The sequence below is a fragment of the Hippocampus guttulatus genome, chromosome 15 (assembly GCF_054856545.1).
Source record: "Hippocampus guttulatus isolate MCC_2025c chromosome 15, RoL_Hgut_1.0, whole genome shotgun sequence".
Taxonomy (NCBI): domain Eukaryota; kingdom Metazoa; phylum Chordata; class Actinopteri; order Syngnathiformes; family Syngnathidae; genus Hippocampus; species Hippocampus guttulatus.
The window spans coordinates 16,649,814-16,667,849 of NC_141275.1; the positions used below are offsets into that span (position 1 = coordinate 16,649,814).

Sequence of the window (18,036 nt, forward strand, 5' to 3'; positions counted from 1 at the left end):
ACGACACCGACCGGTCAAAGATGTTTCCTCACATTGGCAATTCCACACCTCCGTAATAACTCATACAACTCTAAGTACGTCTTTGTTAGCCTACCAGTGTTCATTTTGAAGTGATCGATAAAAGAAGCGCTTTTGACTGTCGGTCATCCAGCTGACGCAATCGGGAACAATACAAGTCAAGTGACCGTCCTGTTGTCATTCGGATTGTCGTCCGGTGTGGCATCGACGCTTTCAAAGCGTTTGTCGAGGGCGAACACTCGGTGGAGGACGTGTCGCGAGATGAGCAAAGTGCTTGGTGGCGTAACCTTGAGTGAAAGCAAGCAGGCATATTCCAGCTGACTTTTTCCAGTTGCCCGCACACCATCACCGGAAGCTCAATTCTCACATTAAATACACAAACACACAAAAGAATGCAATTTGTGCTTCGAGAAGCCTTCTTAGAGGATCAGAATCTGATTTATTGGCCAGGTATGTCAAACACGCAAGGAATTGACTTTCCCAGTTACAAGCCGCCAACTTAAAATCCTCTCACACGTGCCAAAAAACCTCTTCACACGAAGAATCGCTCACATTCACCCAAAAACTCACTAGACAATTTTCCCCACATGCCAGAAAAACTCTTATGCTTGCCAAATATATTGTGATAGGAAAAAAAAAATTTCACACAAACATCATGCCCCCCCCAAAACAAAAACTCGCTCAGAACAAAAACCCCTCACGCACCGCATGATGACGGGATCACCGCTGCTTGGTGATGACATCACCTGGTTTGACACGTCAAGACATCCAAAAGAGACGTTGGGGCTGAGCTTTGAAAGTCTACCAATTGTAACCGTGGTAACAAACGGGAGGCAAAATGAAAGGCCGTTTGCCACCACATTCTGGCATCCGTCATCTGATCGGCGTCAAGGCGCCATCAAGGCCGCCATCTTGTCCGGAGTGAAGATCTCGATCCAGTAGCCGTCGGGATCCTGGATGAAGGCCAGACCTTTCCTCTTGCCTGCCGACGACCCAAAACCATCATCACAAACACTTTGAAAAATCTCATTGCAGTCATTAGTAAGCCCAAAGGAATTGGTCGAGGTTAGCTCTTTTGGAAATTAGTCCGCCGATTAATTGGCGATCTTCATTTCACTCATCTGCGTCGCCTGAAGGAGGGAGTATTCGATGAGTCGTTTCAGTAGTCGACTTGAGTGTCATCTACGGTTGATAAATCGCCGCCACATTCACAGCCTCATTCCCAACTTCCCAGTCACTCTGACAACATTTTTGCTGGACATTTTAAGAAAAAAACCCACTCGTGTTTACGTTGCGTGCGTTTACCAGAGTGCGGTTTCTTGATGAATCTGACGCCCAAAGATTGAAACAAGTGACAAGCGATGCCGACGTCGGGCACGGCAATGCCAATGTGACCTTGGGATTTAAAAACAAACAAACACACACACACACACACACACACACAAATCCTTCCCAAAAATGTCGAATTCAATTGAAAAGATGAGAAAGAGCAGCTGCAGTTCTCACCGAAGCCGATGGGGTCGCTGTTTCCATTATGGTAAGACAAACTTGCGTTCGACTCTGAGCCCCCGTTACTGGGACGGGGTGGGGGCACACAAACAAATACAATGTGAATAATAAAAAAATTGTTTAACGTTTTTTTTTTAAAGGGAACAAACACCCCCCCCCCCAATTTGCGTGAGTGTGCGTGAGAGAGAGAGACTTTCTGTCGCAAAGGCGTTTGGCACTTTTTCAAAGACTCTGCGACCTGGATTGTCGACTCACTGGGTAAGCTCCAAGGTGGCTCGTCGGGAAAAAGTCCAGGCCGTCCTCTCCCGGATGTCGGACGGAATGTCGGCCTTGTTCTCGAAACCCAGGAAGTAAAGGCTGAAGTGTACCGACGGGAAGTCGATCTTCTGCAGGAGCCTGACCCACACGCGCGCGCGCACACACACACACACACACACACACACACACACACACACACACACACACACACACACACACACGCATGCACGCGAACGCACACGATGTCAGGCGGCGTGCGAGTTGGGAGTGGGAGGCTTCCAGCGGCGCGTCGACACTGACGTCATTCCGAGGATTCTCGTATAGAAGTCGAGGGAGCGAGCGGGATCTTTCACCCTCAGCATGGTCTGCTGCATCATGTAGTCCTGAAGGCAGCAAAGACAGGCCCCCGCCGTGACGTCACTACCCCATTCGCAAAGCCACCTTGACGCCCGATCTGCAGGGAAAACAACAATTCCGGTCCCGCAACGACGCCTGCCTCATTCATTCCAACTTGCCATTCGGAAAATTTGCAAATCAATGCAGGAAATTTTTGCCAGCAAATTTCAAAAATCCTCAGACCAAATAACCAGGGAGAAAGATCAAGGAAGCTTTTGACTTGGGGATTCGCTCGTGAGTCTCTTTTCAAATCGGAGCCGGACGACGCGTGACGTGACCTTGGTGGCGGGATCTCCGTCCTTGCAGGCGTCCGCCACCGCTTCCTCCGACAAACCTCCTCCGTCCATGGCGCCGGCGCTCTGGAAGACTTGGGAAGATGTTTTGGTTTTTTTTTTAAAATTGACTTTGGCGCGTCAGCTGGAACGTCTGTCTAAAGACGACAAGCGGACCGACCGTCTGCCTGCGTCGTGCGCCCCAAGGCGTGGCGTAGGCGAGCCTGTACAGGAATGCGGCTGCGTGTGTCAGCGTGTGTCCCGCGCTGGGCCGGGCCATAACATGAGAACAATTGGAGCGTTTACGGGACAACTCCACAGTGCTTGTACCACAGTTCTACGTCACAGGTTTCGGGGGCAATCGTTTTTTTCATGGCTTTTGACAGCACGCTTACTTACTATCATGCCCTTGCATGTGGGAAAGGAGAGCCATTTGTTGAACAGTAAAAACCCTAAACGCAGCGAGCAAAGTCATTAGTAGTATCACAGATGCTGCTGTTGGCCGCAGCTCACGCACGACACACACACACACACACACACACACACACACACACACACTCAATGGGACTAAAACGTGTGTTTGCACAAGTATGTGAGAGCAAAAGTGATGGTCTCGTTGTATTGTGTGTTTCATCCTCGTGGAGCGTATCCTGGTGATTAGCGAAGCTTACTGTAATGTGAAAAAAAATCAAATCAAATTCAAATCTCACGCAGCTGCTGCGATTGCTTCGGCCAGGCATGTCCAGCTCCGGCAACAAATATCTTCCTTCAGCTAAACACTGAGCAAACTCAAGTCAGACTCTTCTATGATTTCAAATAAAAATGTCAATAAAGTCAACGTCACTTGTTGATCGAGCTACCGATGCCGAGTCTGTCAGTCTCCGACGCTGCTGCCCTCTGCTGCTCGCAGCGCCTCAGTGCACAAGGATGCTGCTGGTTACCAATAGCAACGAAGCGCGGGTCTGCCCAAGAACGAGTTGTCTCGACGGGCAAACTCAGTCATGGGAGTTTGTGAAGATCGGACGTGTGTGTCTGCTTGCGTGTGTGTGTGTGTGTGTGTGTGTGTGTGTGTGTGTGTGTGTGTGTGTGTGTGTGTGTGTGTGTGTGTGCGCGTGTGCGCGCGTGCGCCTGTTCCTGTATCCTGTTTGCTTTTCTTTTGTCTCGTTTGCCATTAAACCGATTCCTCGGCTGCGCAGGTCACGACACAGACCGCTGGCAGGACGAAGAAGTTTCCGTTGTCTCTCTATCATATCCTTCGGATTGGTGAGATCAAATGCAGATGAGACATCAAACGAGCTGAAATGCTCTGTTGAGACATCGTAGTGGTTTTTCAAGTGACGTCTGTCTCTCTTGGGGAACTTTTCTTTTCGATCTGGCCTTCTTAAAGGCATAGCGGAGAGCCTCGCCTTCCGCAAGGCTTCTTGTGAGGACGAGCAACCGGCTCTAGGACCCGGAGGCGGACGAGCAGTCCAACGGAGGTCCTCCCGCTCCCGCCCCCGCTCCATCCCGCGGCGGTCAGTGTACTCCGCTGCGGCCGCCCGGAGGCTTACTCAGGCCGGCCGCGCTCGTCTCGTCCCCACTTCGCCGAGTGGCGCTCCTCCCGGAAGACCACGACGACGACCAAGCGACGGAAGTGGTTGCCGGAGACCAAAAAGTGGACTTATGGACCCCAAACGTCAAAGCGGTGAGTTTTCACGTGAACTTTGTGGAAGAAGTTGAGCTTCAACTTGACGTCACCTCGCCGCGACTTACGCGCTAGCTGCTAGCCGCGTTCGTTCGCGACAAGTTGACGTCATGGTTCCCGAACGGAACCCCAACGACGTACGGGCGAATTGAGTGTCGAAAGTCAAGAAAAGGCTCGGACGCCGAGTGAGCGAGAGCGCCGGACGACGGTTGGCGGTCGGGCCGGAACCGTAAGGGGCAGGGGAGTGACGTCAGAGCGAATCTCGGCCTGCCAGCGGGTACGGTGACGTCATCAGAGGCGCGCGACAGTTCTTGAGGTTGCCGCTCACTCGCCTCCTTCCCTGCTCGCCTCCATTGTCGCCCCCCCCCCCCGCCTCCTCCCTGACCTCCTTCCCTTGGTCCTTCGGGTTCTTTGCCCTCGCATGCGTTTCCTTGCTCCCGCACCTCCTTCATTTCCTTTCCTGCTCCTTTGTCTTCTTCACCTCTCGCCCTTGTTTCCTTCACGCGATCGTCTCCCATTCCCTTTCCGCCGCAACCTCCTCCCCCCCTTTGCCCTTGCAACATTCCCCCGGCCGTCTCATCTCTTTCCCTCCGCTCCCTCGTCTGCCTTGCCTCCTCGCTGACTCCTTGGCTGACCTTCTGGCTCCCTTGTCTTCTTGTCTACCTCCCTCACGTCCGTCCCGTGACATCCTTCCTTGCTCCCTCCTCTCCAGCATCTCCTCCTTCCCTTCTCCCTTACTTCCTTCCCTGGTCATTTGTCTCCTCTCCTTAGCGCCTGGCCTCCTTCACTGCTCATCGAGGTCCTTTCCCTGCTTCGAAGCATCCCTTCTCTTCTCTCTTGCTTCCTTGCCTCCCGCTTTACAACTTCATCTCCTTCCCCGGCCCCCCTTCCTCTTTCCTTGTCTCCTTCTCTGCCTCGGCGGTTGTCTCCGGCTTTTTTTGCCGCTCCTAAATTGCAATCATCCGCCGAGTCATTTGAGGCCTCACCCGTGTGCCCCGCGACCCGCAAGTGTCTCAGCACAGTTAGCACCAAGTTGCAAAAAGATTGACAAAAGTGACGTGTTTTGGCCGCTTGTCATCGCTGCGCAGATGGCTCAAATTCAAAATGAGGAGCCACAAAAACTGTGACGATGACGATCGGCTCTGCCGACGTGCCAAGATGCACTCCGACCCCTCCGGAACCCCCACCCTCTCCCTGAACAAAAAGGGGCAGTGTCAGGAAAAAAGATGGAAAAGTGCACAACAGACGCCGTCATCATCCTTTGGTGTGAGAAGATCACGATGACACTCGGACAATCTAAAATTGGAGTCGCATGGTTCCAGTCTCATGACTGTGTGTGTGTGTGTGTGTGTGTGTGCGTGCGTGTTAACAAAGCAGGCTCTGTGGGCCGCAAGCTGGTTGTACAGCTGATGTTTTTTATGTTTTTTTTCTTTTGCCTTTCGACCCAAAAGAACCAACGTCAGCCCCACGCAAACGTGGAAAGTCTTTGGCGGTTAGGACGAAGGCACTTTTTGCCTTTGCTCCCCAAAACGGCCACCGCGACACGGCGAGCAAATGCGGCCGCGGACGCGCGGGAGTCGTCAACAAGCCCGACAGGAAACTACAGCTGCTGGCCTACGAGGACGCGCACGGGCACGCGCGCTCACAGCTGCCGGCTGGACGCGCCAACGGCTGCTCACTCGCACAACGCAGCTGCGGCGCGTTTGTGCGTCACGCCCCATTTTTGTCTCCGAGTTGCTTCGATTCTCCTTGCGATCTCTGAAAACAATGCGCAATTGTCTGAGCGTGCGTGCGTGCGCGCGCGCCAAGCGAGACGGCGGACGTCCCGACACGGGCCCCCTACCGCCTTTTCCCTTTCCGCCTTGAACTCTCGCCCTGTGTGAAATCGCGTTGACGTCCTCTCTATGAGACTTCCGTGTTGGACTTTGGTCTCGAGCGCCCGCGTGTCATGTCCACGTTGAACTTTTATCATCTCGGGCAGCCGGCGATGGCCAAGGCTCTCCTGTCCCAACCGCACTTTGAAACACTAATCGATGCCTTTGTCACGTCACCTGAGCTCCTGCGCACCTGCCAAGCCCGTTTGTCTTTTGCCCGCCGGCCCCCCTTTTTGGAATGAACGTTGGGCGAGCCCCCTCGCTGGCCATCTTTAAAGCTCGTCTTCAAACTCATTTTTCCTCTTGAGACTTTTTTTTAGTTTACGGTTTTTGGGCTCTCTACCGTCTTCGCTCTTCATTTCTTATTTTATTTATCGTTGTACAAATGATTTTTGCTCACGTTGTTTTAAAGTGTTAGAAAAGAGCAAAAAAAAAAACCGAGCTGGAGATTCCACAGGAGGAGTTTGGAATCCATTTTTTGAGAAGAAAGAACAGCCGACAACGAGCGAAGGCCGTCCCACGCCACAATAACCTCGTCGTCGCGGTCGCCGCTCGTGACGATGAGGACGGTCCGCCCTCTCGGCCGCTTTTCTTCTGCACTTTGACCTCTTTTCCTCTTTGCGAGGAAACATCCTGGCCGAGAGAGAAAGAGAGCAGGATGCGTGAGCGTGCGTCAAGGTCCGCGCACACGCTCGCACGCAAAAACTTTGTTTGGTGCGTTTCGTCAAAACGTCCACGACGCTTGAGTCCTCCGTTTGCTGTATTTTGTGGCGACGCATGTTTTGTTTTGAACTTTCGGTTACAATGTCAGTCCCAAAAAAACCCAAAAAAAGCAACATGCTTGCTAACAACACAGGAAAATGTGCCAGGTGGCCAGCGATCACGCGATCGCAGAGTCAAGTGAATGCCAACGCAGCGACGTCACAGTTTGGGACTCTAGCCTCTTTCCTTTGTTTTCTGTACTCGGCGGGGGGCAAAAAAAGTATGACTTGTAGCGCCATCTTGGTGTCGAGGTGCTCTCTTAAAGTGAGTTGAGGAGTTTCATCGTGGCAAAAGTAGCGCTCGCCGCTTCCCGCGCCCCCTCGGGGATTGTTGTGGCATCTATCGGCAATCGTAAGCGTGTCTGTGCAGAGGCGGTGGAGCGACTGGTCGGCGAGCTGGCCTCTTTGCTGGAGATGCTGGACGGCGAGAGCCTCGGCGCCGCCGCCGCCCGCAAGATGGCGTCCGTGCGCGACATCTTGGACACGCTGCGGACGCCGGGTATCCTCATCCGGGACGTTTTTCCTGCCCGCCGGCAGGTTCCGTTTTGAATCGAAGGCCAGAAAATCCCGTCTACGCTTCTCCGCAGGCGCCGCCTCGGACGTGTACGTCAACAGCGGTCTCGACGGCGACGGCACCGGCTTCGTCGAGTCCTTGTTCGAGGGCTTCGGTGAGTCCTTCGACGTGTCCTCGCGCGAGGCCCAAATAAAAGTCCCCTAACCGATTCTTTTGTTGAATTGATCACATCTGACCCAGATTCATTCATTTTTTCGTTTAGTTTTTTTTATTACAATGGATTTGTAACGGGTGTCAATGATACATTAGAGTTACTATTGATCATAAACACTTTTTTGAAAATCACTTTTTGTGGAGAAACGTTCAAATCATTCGGCCAATTTGGAAAGGGCTTACTTATCGATCGCGAGGCGATGACGATGTCACCGCTTGCGTCACCAGACTGCGATCTGCACGCGCTCTGTACCTCCCCCGTCCTCCGGAGGGAGGGAGAGGAAGAGGAGACACAAGGCGACAAATCTGTAAGTTGTCCGCCCGCTCTCGTTTCCGTCATACGCGCTGACTTGCTGACTAGCGCTTCGACTCGCCGCCCTCAGACGCCCGGGGACACGCCCCCTGCGCTGCCGACCACGCCCCTCCCGGAGGACTACTACGAGGAGGCCCTTGCGCCGGAGCCAGACTCGGCCCCCCGGCGCTTCACCGCCGACGCGGACGGTGGGCGCGCGTCGGCCTTAACGCGCATTCGGGGCACGAGGGCGACGTGACGAGCGGCCGGCAAGTTCTTGCGGGAATCGTCTGAAAAACATAGACCGAGCGTTCCGTTTCGAAGCGGCCCTTCCAACCACGCCGGGCGTTTTGATGGAACTTTGTCACGTTGCCGCACAAATGTAGAAAGCGGAGAGTCTCGCGGCGCTGCCGCCTGGGCGCCGAGGGGTGATGTGGACGCAACCAAAGTCGCGCTTAACGGCCGTCCCGCGGCGTCTTGGCGATGAGCGACGTTGAGGTGATGGTAGGAGCCTCTTCTAGGCAAAAGTAGTGCTCCAAGAACGACGTGGAAAGACGTTGACGTCCGCTTCTCCTCCGTTGTCACGGAGGAAACTCGAATGGACTTTATTGAGCCACCAAACCTCCATAGTGCGATCAGAGCGTCGGGATCGATGAACGAGTCCCAACGCCGCCATCGTGACGGAAGCGCGCTTGAGTCGTTCTTCTTGGTTTTTCCCGCAGCGGCCGGCGGAAACTCTGAGGAAGACGCCTACTATGAAGATGCAGACAACAATTACCCCACCACCAGGATCAACGGGCCTCCCCAAAACTCCTGTGAGTCCTCTTGGCTTCTTTCCGCTCAGGGATACCACCTGCATGTTTGGAAGTCAGCAGTGCTCCGTGTTTCCAAAAAAGAAAGAAAACAGAGCAGCGCGCGCAGCAGTTCTGTGAGGCCCCCAGATCCGAATTTGAGAAGCAATGCTTTCGGTGTGTTGTCCATGCGCTCAGATAACGACTCGGACGCAGTGAGCAGCTCCTACGAGTCCTACGAGGAGGACGACGAGGCCAAAAGGCGGAGTCCTCCTCCGAGGTGGAGCGCCGCGGACGGGAGCGCGGACGCTGCGGTCGGCAACTGCCGGATTTGCGCCTTCCTGCCGCGGAAGAAGCGATTCGGACAGTGGGCCAAACAGCTGGTGGTCGTGCGAGAGGACAAGCTACAGGTGAGAGAGAGAGAGAGACACACGAAGGAAGGGCTGAGACAGCCAGAGAGATGAAAAGACGAGAGTGGGTGTGTGTGTGTAGTGCTACAAGAGTGTGAAGGAGAGCACCCCCCACACGGAGATTCCGCTGGGCCAATGCAGCGTCCTCTACGTCAACAAGGACGGCCGCAAGAAGAAAAGACACGAGCTGCGCTTCTCTCTGCCCGCCGGAGAAGTTCTGGTGCTGGCCGTGCAGAGCAGAGAGCAGGCCCAGCGATGGATCAAGGTACACGCGCTCAGGCGCGCGCCTGCGCCTGCGCCTGCGGGAGGCCGTCCTTCACTCTTTCCCTACTCGCCGCTCGGCTTCCTCTCCGAACGCGACGGAAGACGCTCCCGTTTGCGGCTTTGACAAAAAGCAATTTGAACTTCCAGGCGGTGCGAGGCGTTGGCGGCAACGCGGACCATCTCGACGCATCGACTCCTCCCGTCGTTCGGGGGAAGACGTCGCTTGACAAGGTGCGTCATCCTCCTCCCCTTCCCTCTCCTGCATGCCCCGCCTCGCTTTTTGTCGATGGCCTCGAGGAACTTCTGCTTTCCCTCAAATGGCCGTTTGGAGAATTTGAAGTCACGGGAAAAACTTTGGCGAGCGGCGACCGCCAAATCCGACGACCGCTGGCTTTTGACCAAGACGCAATTTGGCCATCGGAAGGCGGCAGACGTCCCCCGAGGCCGTTGCCGCGTTTCAAAGTGAGCAAATGATGGCAAAGCCTTCCCGCCTCAGACGCCGCAATCCGACAGACACGCGTCAGACTCCGACGCAGACTGGCAGTCATCCGCGCGCGGAGCGGCGCCGGGACCGGGACCGGACGCCGCCGACCCGCTCGGTAGGTTGCCGCCCGATCATCACGTTGGGACGTCGTGAGTGCCGACGTGTGAACTGCGCCGATGCCGTTGAGGCTTCTCGGTTGCTCAGTAGGCGCCGTGCCCAAGAAGAATCTTGCCGGAGGCTCTTTTGTGGCGCCGGGGGGGTGACGGGAAGGGAGGCGGGAGCACATCGGATGTCCTTCCCGCCCACTTCCTGCGATTGTGTCGCCCGATCACAAACAGGCGCGGGGGGGGAGCCGAGAAGGACCCATTGATTGCCCATTGGGCCGAGGCAAGAGTCCCGGCCGACCTTTACGGGGCCGTCGTATGCGAAGCCGCAAAAACTTAAAGAGGATCCATCGCCGCGGTCGCGCGGCGATGGATCGACAAATGGCAACGTGAAACGCGTCACTCTTGATCGGCCGGATCCTCCCGTGGGACTTTTGCGGGCGGCGATTTGCAAACGCGTGTCCGGAGACCGGCGCGCGGCTCCGCCTTCACGCCACAAATTCCACGGGTTAAAAAAACAAACAAAACGTTTGCTATTTGTTTTTCCTCTTTTGAACGAAACGAGCGAGCGCTTGATCATCTGCGTTTGGGTCGCAGGCAAAGCCAAGCGCGGCGCCCTGTCGGAGTTGACGGGATCCGTGAGCCGCGCGGCGGGAAAGACCATCAATCAAATCATCACCTTCTCCAAACGCAAGCCGCCCGTCCTCCGCGACGACCCCGGCCGCGGTGAGGCTCGTTGTCCGTCGGGCCGCGGCGCGGCGGGCTGACCTCGGCGCAAAACTCGCCCCCAGGATATCTCGGCGTGTGCGTGGGCGGAGTCTGGAAGGAGTGTTGGTGCACGGTGCGAGCGGGAAATCTGAATCTGCATCGGGAGCCGGGAGACCGGCGGGCCCCCGTCGCCGCCGTCCCCCTGCGGGGGGCCGAGGTGGTGCCGGGGGGGCTCGGCCCCAAGCGTCCCTTCTCCTTCCGCATCCTCCAGGGAGGGGCGGAGCTCGCGGCCTTGGAGGTAATCCCGTCGCGTCGGCGTCGCTCCGATATGGCCGTTCGGATGCGAGGCGCAATCCAATTCTCATCACCCGCCCATTGAGCCTCATTTTTAAAACGTGTCATGAATATCATCCTTTTTGGGGGGGGGGGGGGTCTTACCAAAGAAAGAATGCCGATTTGAATGCCTCCAAAGTCAACCGATTGCAATTTTAGACTGACGCGGTTTGAATTTCAAAGCAAAGCATTGTGGGAAATACGCGGCAGACGTTCCACGTTGAATTTGAAGGCCAAACTTGTGAATTGAATGGCGGTCGCGTCAATGTCGAGCGCCGCCGTCGGAACGGGCGCTGAGGTTTCCGCGTGGGCCCAGGCCGGCTGCTCGCAGAGTCTGGGCCGCTGGCTGGGGGTCCTGCTGGCCGAGACGGGCGGCGGGGCGCTGCCCGAAGAGCTCCACTACGACTACGTGGACGTGGACACGCTGACGGACATCCGCCACGCCGCCAGACGCTCCTTCCTGTGAGACTCGCCGGCGTGGAGCTCCCTCCGGTCCGCCGCTTGGTTTCAGTCTTTTTCTGCCCCCCTCGCTCTCAGATGGGCCACCGCCGCCGCCACGTACGACGAGGTCTACGAAAGTGTGGAGGTGAGGTCACCGTCCGCGGAATGTCCCCCCCGGGCCCAATAGCATCATTGCCTTTTTAACTGACTGATGAAAAGTCCACCTCTTTGACCACAAAACAAAAGCTTTGTGGACGGAGTTGGGGGGGGGGGGGGGGCTGGTGTTTTTTATTTGCCGTCCCGCTCACAAAGAGCGCTCCGCTGCACAGCATTCTCCTCGGTCGCTCTCCCAACGAGAAGCGCCTTTGTTCTGGCAAAGATGGCGACTGGTTGTCAGCTGGCATAACCGCTTCACGTGTCGCCACAGGACGACGGCGGCCCCGCGGCCAGAAGCGCCTCGTCCAGGCGCCGCGCCTCCTTCTCCAGCAGGGACTCGGATCGCACCGAGCAGCAGGCCGCCATTAAGAGACACGCCTCCAGTGAGTAGACGCTCCCTCGGTCATTGCTCGCGGAGTGACCTGACCCGCCCGCTTCTTGGGACTCTCATTGGCAGCTATTGACGGCTCGTTAGCGGTGACGGCGCTCGTGCAAACCTCGACTTTGAGTCGTCCAAGCGCTCCTCGGCGCTCATTGTCTGTCGCTCAGGGGCCACCTTTTGTCTTGCAGACGTCAACCAGTACGCCCGCTACGGGAAACTGCGCGCCGAGGACGACGCCAGGAGATACGTGACGCAGCAGGCGGAGCTGGAGAGGCAGAAGGACGCCCTCAGGCGCGACCTTCACGCCCTGCGCGCCGACAGGAAAAACTTGAAGGAATCGAAGGACGCTGACGTCGCAGGTGAGTAGCGCGCGTGTCCGAAAAGTGGGCAAAAGGGTGTTGCGCGCACGTATCCGGGAGTCATCCGCATCTATTTGTGTGCGCGCAGACGCCGCCGCCGAGCGCCGTCTTGTCCAACTGGAGGCGCTGTGCAGGCAGAAGGAGGAGGAGCGGGTGGAGCTTGAGCTCAAGCTGACGCGGGTCAAAGAAAACCTCAACAAGTCACTGGCTCGGGGCGCCGCGGTGGCCCCGCCCACCAGTGCCACCCAGGTAGCCGAGAGGGGGGGGGGGGGGAAATTTTGTCTTTTCCCGGAGGTCATCGTGCGCGTCTCGAATACCTCCGCCTCATTTCTTTCATTCAAAAAAAAAAAAAGAAAATGCGCGTTCCCCTCAAGTCACCTTGATTGACGCTGTATGGCGCTTTCACCGTCACTAAAAATGAGCGTGCTGTTCAAAACACGCCAAGTGGCTCCAACTCAATTCGACCTTCACTTTTGCTTTTGTCCATTCATTTCATACCCGGGCTATTGCGATTGACAAGTACACAAAAGAAGTAGTCGTTTGGGATTTGTCGTTTACTTCTTGCACGATACCTTTCCAGACTTTTTGGATCATGCGAGTAAGAGTCCGTATGCTTGAAAAAAAGAAGAAAGCCCTAATGGCAAAACTATAACATTGAAAGTAAAACAAAACATTTTGGCAAAATGAGCAAACTAACAAAGCTGCCGATTCAAGCTGACGGAATGAGCGGGAGAACCCCCATGCCCCCCCCCCCCAAAAAAAAACCCTGGAATGAAAAATCCCAAGTGATGATGACCCCGCCACCAATACGTTGTCGGGCAAATTGTGGCGACGACAGCGCTAAGTTGCGCGCGTGTGTGCAGGTGTGCGGCGGCGGCGGCAAAGCGCGCGACGTGTCCGACTGCGGCGGCGCCGTTCCCGTCAACTCGGCTTCAGAACTCCGCAAGCGCCCGCCGTCTCTGGACGCCTCCTCCAAGGGGAACGTCATGCAAAAGGCCAAGGTGAGCGCATGGACGGCGGCCCTCTTGCTCGCTTGCCTTCATGCCCCCGATGGCGATGGACACGCCTTTTCGTCATCCGCACCTTTGGTGACGATTGTCGTTTTGGTGTCAACGCGCTTGTCCCCATCTGGTCTCAAAGTCGTCATTTTGCTCTCGCGCCGATTTCGACTTTCAAGTATGGGGCCAGAAACTTTGTAGAGCGCTTTAGAAAAATCAATACCGCTCGTCACCCGAAAAGTCTGCCGGGGCGCCGTTGGCAAAGCCTTTGTACGGGACTCCTCGCCACCGCTGCCCTTTTGCAGGAGTGGGAGTCCAAGACGCGCACGTGAAGACGCCCGCAGGTGAGGAAAGGCCCCGCCCCTCCTCTCACCCGGACCTCGTTCGCAAAGTGCCGGAAGGACGACCAACCGGCGCCGCCCCCTGGCTTCCGATCGGGCGACTTGCATGCCTAAATTATTGCGACGATGACGATGTTACGCCGCCGCTGCACTTTATGGAATCGAACTAAAAAGGCCGAGTCGACGTCCACTTTGTCCTCTTTCTTTGAGCGAGGAGCGGCGGCGCCGGCGTGCCGCGCGTACCTCCCGTGTATCGATCGCGCTGTTCAAAATGCGAGCGAGCGGTGACCCGTTGAGGTTTTATTCAGCGCATGTCAAGTACGGTCCGCGGCTCCCTGACGGGAACGAGCTCGGAAAGCGACAAACGAGAACTCGCCGATGTCGTTTGTGGAGGAGTCGGGGCTGAGCGCCCAAGGGACCCCCGGGCCATCGACTTTGTCCAAACGGAAGAAAAGAGCGGGCGGGGGGGAGATGGGGCGGCACCCATGTCGCAAATGCAAATGGCGCCCGGTTGCAACGCCGACGCGGCTAAATATCGAAAGAGTGAGCGCGGACGGAGAGTGCAAATGTCCTGAGTGAACTGAACGCTTTGGACTCGGAACGCTTTGATTGGGTTGAGAAAGGCGGAACGATGACTCCGCCTTGTCGGGGAAAATGTCCCAAAAGCTGACAATTCTTGGAATGTGGAGAAACGCTTGCCGCTGTGGCACCGCCAAGCGGTTGCTCACAATTTCTCTTTTTTTTTTTTTTTTTTGCCCCCCCAAGACTTCCTGAAACGTGGTTCTCAAGGCGTCCTCAACGAACGCTTTGACGCTGGACTTGCGGGGCCAGGGCTCCGACTTTGCCAAACGTCTCCGTTCATTTGCCAATTTGGCCGCGGGAAGGTGAAATGTTGCGGTTTGCCACTTGCCAATTGTCTGGCGACCAGCGGGGCGGGCGCGCCACGCCTTGCCGGCGGCTCCCATGGCCGCCGAAATGTGGCCGCCTGTTTCCTAGCGACGGCCCGCATTCCTCTTCCGTCTGTCGGCCGATTGTCATTCCACGCCTGCGTGTGGCTGTCTCGGGTCCCCCTCCGTTGTTGTCTGGATGGATTTCTCCCAATCAAGCTCCTCAACTCGCTTCGATGGCTGCTTGGCGCCAAGGTGCCACAAGATGAGCCAAAAAAAACAAAATCATGGAAGACATGCATACAAAAGAACCCCCCCCCCCCCCAAAAAAAAAAATCTGCCAGTTATTGTAGTTGGGGAGAGATTCTTCAACGTGGTGGCCAAATGCTACTTTGGTCTGAATTGGCGCCTCAACTCACTTCAACATAGTTGCTCAGTGAAGAAAAAAAAAAAACGACAATGAGTGGGCGCTTACACCCCAAAATTGGCTAATCGCCCCCCTCCCCTTTCCAAAAGGTTCATGATTGCCTGCGGATGTCAGCCAAATTCACACCTGGAATGACTTTGCCCTGGCTCCTCGGCACCAGGACGGTGCGCGATGTGCACAAAAAGAGCGACTCGTCCATAAAAGCTGTCTGCTTGCCGGCACGGCACGACTTTTTGTGGAAACGAAGCTCCTCAAATGACTTTGACATAGTTTCTCGCCGGCAAGATGGGGCACGGTCAACACAAGAACAGAGGATGTAGATGCGCGTGCGGTTGTGCGAGAGTCGGGGGGGGGGGGGCCGTCGGCGGCGTCGGGCGTGGCCGCGGGGGGGCTAGGACAGGTCGTCGTTGCTCGCCGACTTCCCTCCGTTGAGCAGAGCCGAAGCGCTGCGACTTTTGGTCGGCGTGGCGCCGCTTGAGCGCGACAACTCCGTCAGGTCGTGAAGGGACGGCTCTCTGTACATGGCCACTGCGCACACACGCACACAAAGACAAAAGCGCTGAACAAGCAGCGGTGAAGCAAAATCCTTCGTAGGATTTCATGTCGATCAATGATTCCATTCCGGACGCTCGCAGATTTTCTACCTGGCGCCTTACCTTTGAGCGGTTTGGGAATGAAGTGCGCGGCCGGCTTGTTCTTCTTGACGCGGTTGCCCTTCATGACGGCGCCCTCCTTGTTGAGGCCCAGGTACCACGAGCGCCCCGACGCCTGCTGCCGGTACAGCATGGACGAGTAGGTCACGTAGTAGTTCTCGAACACCGACTCCTTGAACTTGCACTCGGCCGTGAAGTGTTCCTGCGCGCGGGATGGGCGGAGCCGTCAGGCGGGGGCGGGGCCGACCTTTCTCTTTTCGTCCATGCCGCGTCTCTGTGGCGACCGAGTGTGGATGCGAGTGCGGGTGTGTGTGTACATACAGAGGTGTAGAGGAAGCCCTCGCAGTTCATGGCCAAGTACAGTTTGGTTTGGACGCCCTGGATGGCGACCACACGAAGTCCCACGGGGATCAGATTGAACACAGCTGTTGGCGCACACACACACACACATTTGTGAGTGTGTACGTTGCAGTCGCGAGCATTGCTAACGCGTGTGGGGTTTGTTTTTTTTTTGTGACTTTCCATAAGGCTGCTTGAGTCTTTTTTTCAGTCAGTCAAGGTGTTTCCCCCGACGACCGGATGACATTTCCGCACAACTTTGGTTTACGAGCGGTGCTATAGGGCGCCCGCGGAGTGCCACGCGTGTCTACTCGTTGAACCGAGCGGTCCGCTTGGAAGGAGGGATGGGCGAGGATGTCGTTATTGGGACGAGACCGGCTTGATTTTGAGGTGTCGGGTACCGGCGGAGGCCGCCGATACCGGCCACCGAGACTCAAGGCAAACATCGTCTAGGTCCTCCTGGCACTCGGACAACTTGGCAATGTCATCGTCCGCGTGCGTCGCAAAGAGCTTTTGCCCGCGGCGTTAAGCGAGTCTGCGAGGACGAGAAGACTTTGCTCGGTGCCGCGTGCGCGCTGACCGTGGGCGTCGTCGTCTTCTGTGGTTCCGTCGACGGTGCCGTCGGGCTGAAGCTGCAGCTGGAAGCCCTGCCGACTGGCCAGTCGCGTCACGATGCCCTTCAGCTGCGGCTCTGCTCACCACCGAAAGAAAAGAAAACGCCACCGTCGGCATCCCGGTCAACAATCGCCAGACTGCGGGTCGCCGTTTCATGTCAGGACGCGCGCGGACGAGGGACGGGCGGGAAGCGCCGTCGCCCCGGAAGCGGAGCGCCGGGCGTACTTCGCCAGCGGCCAATCGAAGTTGAGATGCCGATCGCGATCAGGAGGACGGAGCTCACCTGGCGGCCTCCTCCGCTTCCTCTTCTTGCGGGCGCCAAACAAGTTGACGCGCGCGAACACGTTCAGTTTGCCGTCGTCGGCGGCATCGCCGCCGAGGCACGCGCTCGCCTTCTCGCGCTCCCGCGCTTGCCGCCTCTGGCGCATCAGCGAGCCGGCGATGGCCGCCGCGCGCGACATGTCGCGGGCGGGAGGAGGGGGGGGGGTGAGGCGTTCAGCGCCGCGACGCGTCCATTGGCACGCTTCGCCGATCTGCCAAGGACCCCCGACGACCCCCGCGCATGGCTCCTCTCACCCCCCCTCGCCTCTCAGACAGTTTTTTACTCGATTGATGGGTGTGTGTGTGTGTGCGTGCGAGAACGAGCGCGCGCATCTCTGAGTGAGCAAGTTTTCGTGTGTGTGTGTGTGTGTGTGTGTGTGTGTGTGTGAGAGACGAAGATGTTGCGCAGCTGCAGTGAAGCCACCCCCATGCACACGCACACAGCCGCTCCTCGCCCCTCCCAGTCCTTCTGTTTGTCAATGAAACGAAGCGGCATTCATAAAAAAAGAACAAAAAAAGGCCCCGTGCACGGAGGAGACCAAGCGATGAAGATGGAGCAGGCTGCAGCTGTGTGTGTGTGTGTGTGTGTGTGTGTGTTCCATGTGAACGGGAGGGGCCGTGCTGCTGTTTTGGTGCAGAGGTGCTGCAAGAAGAACACACACACTCTGGCACAGCCTAACACACACACACACACACACGCGCATCCGTTTCGCGTTCTCGTCAGTTTTCCACTCTCGGTTCGTCATCTGAGTCGTACCTCACGGCGTCCACCAGAGGGCGCCGCGCCCAATCCGGTTAGCCTTTGGCCGGCTCGCGGGACCGCATTCGGCTCGGAACGCTAGAAAAGGAGCGAGCGGCGGATCGCGACTCGAGCGCGCGGAACGCCGAGGTGGCGCCGGCGTGAGGCGCGGCGACGCCAAAGACAAAACCGAGTCGGAGGTAGCATCCCCGAAAACTTTCACCCTCCCAACATGCCGGAAAGAAAAGCATCGAAGGCACTCGCTTGATGCTAACGTATCAGGAGACATACGAACGGGAACGAGCGCGGATCTCGTCATTGTCAACCCTCAAAGGCTTCGGGATTCCGGGAGGGCTCAGTGCTGCCCCCCCAAAAAAAACAACAACCCGAAATATCCCGTCCTTTCCATCCCGTCGCCCACCCTACCTGACGTGGCTCTGCGAAGAGGGAAAGTCATTGTGCGCCCGTGAAGCTCGGGAGCGTCTGCGCTCCT

The 18,036-nt window shown here is 56.8% G+C and overlaps 3 protein-coding genes across 8 annotated transcripts; 1 reads left to right on the forward strand and 2 right to left on the reverse strand.

Moving 5' to 3' along the window:
• Positions 1 to 416: 416 nt before the first annotated feature.
• On the reverse strand, positions 417 to 3,230 carry LOC147194306 (lactoylglutathione lyase-like). Of its 3 annotated transcripts, none has more exons than XM_086130300.1 (6): positions 2,460 to 3,230; positions 2,086 to 2,168; positions 1,783 to 1,923; positions 1,525 to 1,592; positions 1,299 to 1,413; positions 417 to 1,000 (listed from the first exon to the last, which is right to left on the reverse strand). In XM_086130300.1, exons 1-6 carry the CDS (start codon positions 2,526 to 2,528, stop codon positions 892 to 894), a joined length of 585 nt encoding a protein of 194 aa, XP_085986426.1. In that variant the 5' UTR covers positions 2,529 to 3,230; the 3' UTR covers positions 417 to 891. The 3 variants fall into 3 exon arrangements, with proteins under 3 accessions (XP_085986426.1, XP_085986428.1, XP_085986427.1); XM_086130302.1 differs by having other exon boundaries at positions 2,086 to 2,239; XM_086130301.1 differs by having other exon boundaries at positions 1,324 to 1,413; positions 2,460 to 2,891.
• A 356-nt stretch (positions 3,231 to 3,586) lies between these two features.
• LOC147194307 (actin filament-associated protein 1-like 1) lies at positions 3,587 to 13,752 on the forward strand. 3 transcript variants are annotated; one of them, XM_086130289.1, is made up of 19 exons: positions 3,587 to 3,716; positions 3,841 to 4,137; positions 7,143 to 7,271; positions 7,360 to 7,440; positions 7,728 to 7,807; positions 7,883 to 8,000; positions 8,514 to 8,606; positions 8,781 to 8,992; positions 9,075 to 9,257; positions 9,404 to 9,487; positions 9,753 to 9,855; positions 10,442 to 10,570; positions 10,636 to 10,850; positions 11,202 to 11,347; positions 11,423 to 11,471; positions 11,754 to 11,865; positions 12,053 to 12,223; positions 12,312 to 12,472; positions 13,087 to 13,752. In XM_086130289.1, exons 2-19 carry the CDS (start codon positions 4,116 to 4,118, stop codon positions 13,420 to 13,422), a joined length of 2,424 nt encoding a protein of 807 aa, XP_085986415.1. In that variant the 5' UTR covers positions 3,587 to 3,716; positions 3,841 to 4,115; the 3' UTR covers positions 13,423 to 13,752. The 3 variants fall into 3 exon arrangements, with proteins under 3 accessions (XP_085986415.1, XP_085986414.1, XP_085986416.1); XM_086130290.1 differs by having other exon boundaries at positions 3,641 to 4,137; positions 13,087 to 13,224; positions 13,527 to 13,752; XM_086130288.1 differs by having other exon boundaries at positions 3,633 to 4,137.
• Positions 12,760 to 18,015, reverse strand: LOC147194308 (fibroblast growth factor 13-like). 2 transcript variants are annotated; one of them, XM_086130299.1, is made up of 5 exons: positions 17,970 to 18,015; positions 16,449 to 16,559; positions 15,851 to 15,954; positions 15,533 to 15,731; positions 12,760 to 15,404 (listed from the first exon to the last, which is right to left on the reverse strand). In XM_086130299.1, the coding sequence occupies exons 1-5, from the start codon at positions 17,998 to 18,000 to the stop codon at positions 15,268 to 15,270; spliced, it is 582 nt and encodes a 193-aa protein (XP_085986425.1). In that variant the 5' UTR covers positions 18,001 to 18,015; the 3' UTR covers positions 12,760 to 15,267. The 2 variants fall into 2 exon arrangements, with proteins under 2 accessions (XP_085986425.1, XP_085986424.1); XM_086130298.1 differs by lacking the exon at positions 17,970 to 18,015 and adding an exon at positions 16,767 to 17,886.
• Positions 18,016 to 18,036: the final 21 nt, after the last annotated feature.

Coding starts and splice junctions, on each gene's coding strand:
- LOC147194308 (XM_086130298.1), bottom strand. CDS start 16,944: ATGTCGCGCGCGGCGGCCATCGCCGGCTCGCTGATGCGCCAGAGGCGG. Junction 16,560..16,766: donor GAAGCGGAGGAGGCCGCCAG/GTGAGCTCCGTC, acceptor GGTGGTGAGCAG/AGCCGCAGCTGAAGGGCATC. Junction 15,955..16,448: donor AGAAGACGACGACGCCCACG/GTCAGCGCGCAC, acceptor GTGCGCCAACAG/CTGTGTTCAATCTGATCCCC.
- LOC147194306 (XM_086130300.1), bottom strand. CDS start 2,528: ATGGACGGAGGAGGTTTGTCGGAGGAAGCGGTGGCGGACGCCTGCAAG. Junction 2,169..2,459: donor ACGGAGATCCCGCCACCAAG/GTCACGTCACGC, acceptor TGCTGCCTTCAG/GACTACATGATGCAGCAGAC. Junction 1,414..1,524: donor CAGCGACCCCATCGGCTTCG/GTGAGAACTGCA, acceptor TTAAATCCCAAG/GTCACATTGGCATTGCCGTG.
- LOC147194307 (XM_086130289.1), top strand. CDS start 4,116: ATGGACCCCAAACGTCAAAGCG. Junction 8,001..8,513: donor CTTCACCGCCGACGCGGACG/GTGGGCGCGCGT, acceptor TTTTTCCCGCAG/CGGCCGGCGGAAACTCTGAG. Junction 11,472..11,753: donor AGGTCTACGAAAGTGTGGAG/GTGAGGTCACCG, acceptor GTGTCGCCACAG/GACGACGGCGGCCCCGCGGC.